At 44.7% G+C, this 9,901-nt stretch overlaps 1 protein-coding gene across 3 annotated transcripts in view; it reads left to right on the forward strand.

Moving 5' to 3' along the window:
* CEP112 (centrosomal protein 112) overlaps positions 1-6,257 on the forward strand; it is a 412,041-nt gene extending 405,784 nt beyond the window's left edge. For all 3 annotated transcript variants that reach the window (XM_042916491.1, XM_042916492.1, XM_042916494.1), the window contains 3 exons: positions 921-1,022; positions 4,773-4,837; positions 6,094-6,257. In XM_042916491.1, coding sequence (XP_042772425.1) covers positions 921-1,022; positions 4,773-4,837; positions 6,094-6,097 — 171 coding nt within the window. In that variant the 3' untranslated portion in view covers positions 6,098-6,257. The remainder of the gene's footprint in view (positions 1-920; positions 1,023-4,772; positions 4,838-6,093) is intronic.
* The last annotated feature ends 3,644 nt before the right edge of the window (positions 6,258-9,901 follow it).

Genomic DNA, 9,901 nt, shown 5'->3' on the forward strand with positions numbered 1-9,901 from the left:
ACTGTTAGAACACATCTCTTAATCCAGTTTAACGTAAGAAAAGGTGGAAGTCGAAGGCTGGTGATTTTAAAGTATCTTCAGTAAGTCCATAGACGTGTCTAACTGAGACGTGTCTAACTGGTGCATGTATTTTCATAGCATATTACCTTCTTTCCAGATGCGTCCGATGCATCATTTATGGGATACCCTGCCGTTCAGCTTTAATATTCCGTTAAGTTAAACACAGCGCGTGCAACGGGTTTTTGTTTTTGTTTTTGTTTTTTAATTCCGTTGCATCTCAGATTAGGAGGAAGAGAGATAAACGTAGCTGGAGAAAGACACCGAGACGGACACACTCGCATTCGTGCTCACCCTCTTGTACCTCTTTACCCCGCGCAGGTGCATCCCTCCAAAGACTCTCCTTCCGCCTGTCTCACTGTGTTGAGATCTGGAGACCCGGCAGTGTAGATCCTCTTTCATTCCCATCTTCATAGTCCTATGGATTATATCGAGCGCCCAGGTGCCCAGCCAGGTTGAAGAAGTGCCTTAATCCACGCAACACCGCACCACACGTTGTCCCCAGATCACAGTGTGTCGTGATCACAGTCCACATCCTGAGCAAGAGAAGATTAGCATAGCGTGTCTATCCTGAGTGGCGAGGAGAGAACAGGTGGTTTCCTTATCAAGCGCTATCAATTGTGTTAATGGGGATTTTAAAGAAATAAAGTGTTTCAGGGACTTCTCTCCCGGACTCAGAAGGGCAGACTGAATGCCTTTTTTGGTTTGTAACTCTTGTTTCCTCTCATTTCATCTTTACGGACCACGTGTAACAAACTTAGCTTTGTGATACATCGATATTCTCCCGAGATTCCTGAAATTTGAAACGATCATTGCCGTGGAGACGTTGATAAGCTTTCTTTTTTTTTTTTTCCCCACTTCAGATAACTTATATACGGCAAGAATATGAAACAAAATTCAAAGGATTGATGCCAGCATCTCTAAGGCAAGAGCTTGAAGACACCATTTCCTCCCTCAAGTCACAGGTAATTACTAGAATCAAGGCCTTTCCTAAGGGTTCAGGTGATGTGTGTATCTTGAAAACAGACCTTACAGATAAGTTTAATTTGGAATTGACTGCCGAAAAGTAATATCATATCCTAGCATAACGTGCAACTCAGGATGAATCGGTTTTTGGTTTGAGGTTTGTTTTTGCTTTTTTGTTTTGTTTTTGTTTTTGGTTTTGTTTTTGTTTTTTGTTTTGTTTTGAGAATGTTTTCCTTACTGGTTTTGGAACTCACTGTCTCGATAAGATTCTCTTAAAAGCACCGTGAAATTGAAAAGTTCAGTTATGGTTACTTTTACTCATTTACAGTCACATTCTAGTACGGCCTCACCCTTTTTACTCTTGGTACCAGGCCCCAAATGCCATCCCTTGGCACATTGTTGATTTCTGACTGTGAAAGTGCAGAGAAACAGAAACCATGGTTAATTGAGAAGCATTTTTATTCTGCTGTGTTTTATGTGGTTGTTAGAACAAGATGCATTTTAAATTCCAAGCAGAATAATGACAAGGTATTCAAACAATTCAGTTAAATATTTCTTGCTGAAATGTGTATTTCTTGCTGAGATGTGTAGTTCTTGGTAGAGTTTATGAAATACGAGAGATATGATTGATGTAAATTTAGATGCTCAAAATAATTCCACAACTTCCAATGTGAGTTTTTTCCACGTACTTCTGTAAACACGTTTTATGTGTCGCCAGGCCAATGAGCTTGTTATACTCTAACAGGGGAAAGAAACCACACATTCCCACTCATACACTCAGAAATTTAAAACGTCCTGTTTTAATTTACGACAATCGCATTGCCTTCACGTGTCTAAGAATCCTTGTAGGGCGGAGAATGGCGAAAAACAATAGCGAGGACCCACAGTAGTCAAAACCATCTTGAAAAAGTCAGAATGAATTTGGAGGACTCACGCTTCCCAATTTCAAAATTCACGACGAGGCTGTAATAATCAAGACAGTGTAACATTGGCAAAGGGATAGACACAGAGGTGAATGAAATGGAATTGAGAGTCCGGGGGTGGGGGGGGAAACCTTCTATTTTTGGTCAGTTAATTTTCAAGTGTTGCAGGACGGTTCCACTGAGGGACAAATAGAACAGTGCAGGGGCAGTCGGATAATTCCCATGGAAAAAAGAATGAAGTTGGAGTCCTTCCTCACGTGTTTTCCACAGGGAAACTCAGAGAAGAAAACTCTAAGAAGAAATCTTCTTAGATGAAGGAGAAAATCCTTGTGCATTGGGCAGGTGGGAGTTTTTTAGCTATGACACCAAAAACAACCAACCAGATGAACTGGACTTTACAAAATTTAAAACTTCGTATTTCAAAAGGCAACAAGAGGCAGAAACCAAAGAGACATACCATGGAATAGGAGAAAATATTTGCAAATCGTGTCTCTGTTAAGAAGTGGAAAAAAAAGGAAAACGTACTTTTTTTCCGGAAAAGCTCCAGCTCCATCAGAGAAAGAGATCTTTGCTCTCTGTGCCGAGAGTACTGCTGGTCACATAGTGAGCGCTCGATAAATGTATTTATGAAATAACGATTTTGATAATGATAGTCACATTCACTTTTTTGTAATATGTGAGACAGAGCATAGGGCAAATTTTAGCCTCCCCATATGCATTCCCCTCAGTAAAAAGCCTCTTCTCTGAAAATGAAATGTTCATTGCATCATTCCATACATGTGCTTCCGTTGGCCATTGCTTCCGCCGGCCATTGCTACCGTCGGCCATTGCTTCCGTCGGCCATTGCTACCGTCGGCCATTGCTTCCGTCAGCTAAGTGTTGCCTTGTTTGCTTCTACACAGAAAAATAAGTACCGCAGGACAGTGTTGACATAGAAAGGTTTAAGTCATCTTTATTTGCATGAAAAGCTCCCCTTGAAGTGTGGTTTACCCATTAACTTTGTAGGAGAGCTTCCATAGGGTCAGCTATGTAGGACCTGGCATCTTCAGAGGAGGGTTTTGTTGTGTTTTTCGTTTTTTGGTTTTGGGGTTTTTTGGTTTTTGTTTTTTTTAGAAAAAAGAAAGAAAGAAATCTGATATCCACCTGCAGGGCTTCTGTTATCATTCATATCATTTCACTGTAATAAAAGCCACTTCAGCCTCCTAAAACTGGATGTTGACCCAGAAAGGGAGTGCTGCCAGCTGCGTTAGGGCCTCAGAATTGGCAGCTGCATGGGGGAGTCACAGGCCATATAGTGAGCAAATTTAGTTTGAAAGCACAGGTGCCTGTGTTTTCTGAAAATTGTTGGAATTCCAGTGGCAAAGCACGGCGGGGGGGAGGGAAGCCGAATCAGTGTAATCCTTGCATCTGTCAACATTATCAATTGTCCCATGGGTCTTTTGAGCAATTGAACAGAACTGAGACCGGGCTGATACTATAAGTAAGCAAAACCGAGGGGACCCCTTGGATATGTACCCATTTCGAAAAACTGTGCTTCCCTCTCTTGCAAAGCACGTTTGCTCTTCTGCCAGCTGTATCCTCTTGCCTGTGTTTCAGAACCAACCGTTGCCATGGTTTCAGTTCAGCCCAAAGAGGCAAGAGTAAACAATTCCGAAATGATCAAATCCTGTTGAGTCTTGATTACATCAAGCCATAGAGGTTACCCCCAGACCGTTTCTATGTGGCCGTGTAAGGTGCTTTTGAATTTATACGTGGTATAGGTATCTTTAGTGGTATATAGAAATGTATGCTTCAAAAAAAAACAAAACAAAACCAAATCACTTTGTAGAGATCTGATTTAAGAGCCTATGCTAAGCCACCAGTTTCCTCTAGCCCTCAGCCCCCCTGGGAGTGGGAGCGGGAGGTGGTACCGGCTGTGAGCTCTGCACGAAGCAGTTTCTATCAGTCATTTCACGTTATCCTCATAACCTTGGCAAGGAGCTGTCATTAATCCCATTTCACAGATGAGGCATCAAGAGCTTAAGTAACTTTCCTAGAGCCATAGAGGCCAAGCCAGGAGTTGAACCCAAGGTGGCCCAACTTCAGACGAAGCTTAGGCCCTTTCCACTACAAAATATTGTCTCTCCAAACTCAGGGAATCCCCAGGATGGCTGGAGGTTTCCAGAAGACGGTCGTTTTCTTTCTACCCACTCATCCATTCCTTAAATACTAGTGAATACCAGGTTCATGCCCAGCCCTGTGAAAAGAGACTGGGGACACAGAGACGGAGAAACATCCTCCCTAACCCAGAAGAGCTCTCAGGTTGGGGTGGGGGGAGAGATATGAAAACCCAAACCCACAAGGCTATGCTAATAATGGAGCTGTTGACGATCTTGCCTGGGATGCGGTGGGCAGCTGGGGAGGAGTCGAGGAAGTCGGTAGGGGCAGTGACATTTGAACCGAATAGCGGGGGACAAATAGGAGAGGGTGAGCCAAGCTTTCCAAAGGGAGAGGAGGCCCCACGCCAAAGGGCAAAAGGGTGGGGAAGACATAGTGGGTGGGGAGGGGTGGGGGAGGACGGGAGGAGAGGCGGAGCCTCGAAGAGAGGCCGGGGCCAGGTCCCAATGGCTCTGCGACAGGAGTTCGGATGGATTCTGTGGTCTCTGATGGATTTTCAGGAGGGATGCGGTGTGACCAGACGTTAAAAACGCAACATTGACATGCAATGAATCTTCTGCATTTGAGCCAGGCAACTGCCAGAACTGAATAAAATTTGACCACGTTAGTTGCACACTACTGCCACGGAAGCCATATTCACCTCTGCTCACACACGGTGTCTTTTTCTAGGTTAACTTTCTGCAAAAGCGAGCGTCCATCCTTCAGGAAGAACTGACGACCTACCAAGGGAGAAGGTACAGCCCATGCTCGGAATGCCTGCTGATTAGTTTGTATTATTTGCCCCTGGGAGTCAGTCCCCCTGGCTTGACGTTAAGGTCCTTATTGAAATGCTTAAACGTGGGGGTGCCTGGGTGGCTCAGGTCATGGTCTCATGGTTCGTGGGTTCAAGCCCCGCATCCGGCTCTGTGCTGACAGCTCAGAGCCTGGTGCCTGCTTCGGAATCTGTGTCTCCTTCTCTGTCTCTACCCCTCCCCTGCTTGCGCGCTCTCTCTCTCTCTCTCTCTCTCAAAAATGAATAAACACTTAAGTCAGTAAGTAAATAAATACAATGCTTACACATAATATCCATTTGTGGGGGGGGGGGGGGGGGGGGGGGGACTTATTTCTAGTAAATAGCCTGTCTTCGAGAAGCCGCCCACTCCTTGTAATCACGGTGCTTAGTCAGTACGATCAGAACAAACTGAGAGAATCTGCAGGTGCCTGACAAGCCTGGGCCTCACCTGCATAGTCATGACAAGACATTGTCTTGAAGCCCGGTTGCAGGGTTAAGGGGACCAGCTTTCTTTTAAGATGACGCAATTCTTAGCATGGCGGCCCACATCTTCAAAGCCCCGTGTGCCCTGGGGGTTTGGCGCTCCTGCAGATGTTCTCTAGACCAAAATAGATAAACGGCTGGGTGGTGTGGCAACACTGTGACTTCACCGTGTGCTTCTCAAGGGTGCCTTTTCAGTCCACGGTTCCCAGCAACGTCTCTGACATAGATCATGTAGCTGTCTTTCCAACAGCTTCCCTCTTCGTGCAGTGAAAGGCCGAATTACTGATTTGGCAGTGAATTAAAAGTTAAAGACTTTGTGAATCATTCACTTTTCAAAAGATTCTGTTGCCTGGTGCAGATGGGATTTGATCGTTTCTGGGCATAAATGAGGAAATTTTGATATCAAGTATCCTTTTTCTTAATAAGCTTTTTAAAAATGTTTATTTATTTATTTTTGAGAGGAGAGAGAGAGAGAGAGAGCACGCGAGCGAGGCAGGGGCAGAGGATCCAAAGTGGGCTCCATGTTGACCGCAGAGAGCCCGACGTGGGGCTCGAACTCATGAACCAGTGGATCATGCCAGGAGCCGAAGTCGGACGCTCAACCAACTGAGCCCCCCGGGCGCCCCTCTATTCAGCTCTAACCTCTGGCCAGCTCCTCCTGAGTTAGAACATATTTTATCTGTGGCATGCCCATCAGACCTTCAGAAAGTCACAACTGAGACTTTTGACTTTCAGGTAACCGCACGGAGGCTTAAAGGTGGCAGACGCACCCGGGCTTATACTGTGGACTTCTTCCAGCAGGTTTGAAGATTTGGATGTTGTAGAATAAACTGTGAGATCAGTGAACGTTTTTTAATCCTTAAATGTAATTAAGATCATAAACACGTGCAGCACTCGGACGCTACAGGGTGGTTTTTATTTGTGTCTGCCTAAGTTATTATTTTTTTTTAACCTTTCTTTATTTCTGATTTCCATATTTGCATGCATTTGAGCGTGGACTGAGAGTTGCTTCTGCGGGGAAAAGAAATGATGGCTCATAAGATGCCTCGTTGACGCGTTTGCATAGGATTTTACCAGTCGCGTACGATCAACATCACGTTTGTAGTGTCGCGTCCCAAATTTGAACATGCTTCCCTTGTTTTCATGTTCATGTATGATTAAAACATTATATTTTGTACTTATCAGTTTTATTTCTACTTTTCATTGCACATCATTTGCTACAATAAGTGTGATACATCCATGGTATTTTTCCCCTGGACGATAACTGCCGATTTCAAATTGTACTCTGGGGGGAAATCCCTTATGTCATGTCAGAGATCAAATCCATAAGCAGTGCGTTTATTTAGAATAACAGTCACTGGATCATCTGACACCCGTGCAAGTGGGTGTCCTGTTGGTCTCCAGAGGCAGAACAGTTTAAGGGTTTTATGTAGCAGCTCTGGTCTTCTCGTTACTGACTCTTTCTGTGGTTGCTGTTTTCATTCTGATATCGGTTGGTATTCCTTAAGAAAGCCTAAAAATGCAGGGGTGCGTCATAGGGACCCGCCAAACGCTGGCGAGTGATGGCGGGTGCGCTGCGATTGATCCCGTTGTCCTCTGAGAATATGGTGTTGTTCCCATGCTTGGGTGTTTGTCTCCAACTGGTGCCAGGAAGCAGTTCTATGTTGATTGGTCAACCCCATTGGCCAAGGAAATTTTGAATTGCACTGGACAGACGGATGCTCCGGGTTCTTCCGACCGCATTGTGGCGTGTGCCACGGGCCCTTCGAGACACTCAAACTCTGGACCGCCGCCGGGGCCATAATCATCCGGTTTACCGTAAAAGGACAGGACAGAACATTTTTGTACACTTTTTCAAAATTCTTTTCTGTTTCCCATACCCATCTGTGTTGTTTGCTGCCTAGGGATTAATTACCCTTTTTTGCACTGTAATGGAGACCCAGAGATGATAAGGAAGTAATAGGTTTTACAGCCACTACCAAAGCCAGGGCCAGGATTGGCATAAACGCCGACTTGTGGTGACCATTGATAGAAAGCCTTGCCTTTCTGGGGTGCCTGGGTGGCTCAATGGGTTGAGCCTCTGACTTCGGCTCAGGTCATGATCTCGCGGTTTGTGGGTTCGAGCCCCGCGTCGGGCTCTGTGCTACAGCTCGGAGCCTAGAACCTGCTTCGGATTCTGTGTCTCCCCTCTCTCTGCCCCTCCCCCGCTGGCGCTCTGTCTCTCTCAAAAATAAATCAACATTTTTTTTAATTAAAAAAAAGAAAGAAAGAAAGAAAGAAAGAAAGAAAGAAAGAAAGAAAGAAAGAAAGAAAGCCTTGCCTTCCTGCTCTAGCTCACCTCTGCCTGGTAATGTCTGCCCTGATGCCTCTTCTGGGAATAGAGGACTGTCCTTTCAAAGCTGAGGTCTTTCTTGCATCTACAATAAATTACGGCATTGGCTTGAAAAATATTCAGGAAAAAGCAAAACTGAAGCAGATGCTATTAGAAGCACCTAACGAATGAGGACAGTTAGTGCTCAGCCTCTGATTTAGTGCTCAAAAGGGAAAGATTAAGGCTATGTGATTAATTTTAAGTGCTTCTCTACAGACCGTGAAAACAAGTCGAAGCCGAACAGATTTCATTAGGAAGGTTATTAGCTGCCTGAAGTGAAAATGCTTTGTGAACTGTATGGTGTGCTGGAATTGGAACTCCCACTCCGGAATATTTGTTTTCCATGAGTAAATATCAGTAGGTGTTTTGGAAAGTTGCCTGCTATTCTTTCTTTTCCTTATTTCAGGGGTTATGAAATTACAAACACTGGTGAACCTTTGACATCACCCAGATCTCGTTCCCTTCTGATGCGTGTCACATACGTTTGGGAGTGAGTGTGCTGAAACTCTAGGTCGGTTTGATCGTATGTGATAGGAGTAGATGGCCGACACTAATGTTTCTGTGAACGTTCTCCGATAAAGGAAGAGAAAGAAAAATTGCGCCTGGCACGTTTAGAATTCCTTACTGAATTGAGCACCGAGTCTATACATGGCTACTGGGAGAGAAAGCAAGTGCTCAGGAAATAAATTACACACATCGCGCCTTATTATAAAATCATCTAAGATCTCATCCCCTCTTTTATCTGGCGGAAGATCGATTGTTCATCGCGAGTACCTAATTTAGTTACCTTTCAAGTTATTATTCTTGGCTACTGCACCGTAGCCATCCACCTGTGCTTTTGACGTGTCAGCGTGCGATCATGAACAGGTAGTGGGTGATAAGGCAGTGGGGACAACCAAGCAGAAGGAAAGCACGGTGTTCTTGGTGCATGTTTGCACCCCGCCAGAGGGTCGGGCAGGAGAAGGGTTAACGCGAAGGCCGGCCGTCAGTCATCGGCACATGTCATGGTTTTGTTCAGGCTCCACCGTTTCTGCGTCACCAGGCAGTGAGCCCTTTCAGGGGTCTGACCCCTGATTTTGCAACCTCCCCACTCAACAATCAGCTCCTCGGAGGGCAGCCATCCAGGGGCACAAAGGAGGACAGAGAATGGGTCGACTTGCTCCATAGTTTGTACAAAAGAACCGGCCGTGACTCCAGGGAAATCGCTCCGATTCAAACGTTACCCTGTCATGTCACACAGTAACAGCGAATTCCTCAGAAACGGGCATATGCCTGCAGTCGTGAGCAACCTCATTAAAGAAAGTGCAGACAGAAGAAACTATGAGTTTGAATTAACAATTAACAGCTCTCTTATTGAAGTGTATCACCATCCACGGCACGCGGTGGTGTTTCAGCTTTCTTTCTAAGAGTAAAAAGGGAAGGAAAAACATCAAAAATGGCTGGAGAAAAGTTTCAGAACACAAGGTCATTTTAATTCATAGTTTCCTTAAAAGCGCCATCCGTTCTGAGCTTTCATATTTTGTTCAGAAAGGTCGTCTCTTTTAAGCCTTGTCATTAAAGACAGTTTGCTCTTTAAAGTGAATTATCAAAGTGTGTAGAAATTGCGAGTTACTGAAACTAAAATGCATGATCAATTTTAAGTCTGCTAACTAAAGCTCACTTAAAATTGGATGTGCTTTTGTCCTGGCAGACCCTTTGATAAAACCAAAAAAAGATACATGGTTGGTCAATTCAAAGGAGGAAAAGAAGATAATTAGAGAAAACCTCTTTTCAGCTGTTGAAGTGGTTCTTGGATTTGGAGACCCAATGGGCAAACAGTGGCACAGGCGGGAATGGTCCTTGAAAGGTAAAAACCGAACATCACACATTTTGACTGGTATTGACGTTCTTCGCTGTACTGTTTGCAGAACTGAGTCAGACTTCAGATCCTACCATTTAGCTCTGTCATGGAGGAAGAGAGGTGGGATTTGGAACCTAAGACTAAAGGAATTGAGAACTCTGGATCCCTGACCAATGTCTAGGTCACTTGAACATTCATTCTCCCAGATATTTCAGTTTTAAGCAAGCATTTCCATCAGGCAAGTGTTTTAAGACCACAGGCGCAAGATGTCGCTCTAGACTCTGCTGTCTTTAGAACTGACCTTAGTCTAGACGTCAGGCTAATAAATACCC

The sequence above is a fragment of the Panthera leo genome, chromosome E1, assembly GCF_018350215.1.
Source record: "Panthera leo isolate Ple1 chromosome E1, P.leo_Ple1_pat1.1, whole genome shotgun sequence".
NCBI lineage: Eukaryota > Metazoa > Chordata > Mammalia > Carnivora > Felidae > Panthera > Panthera leo.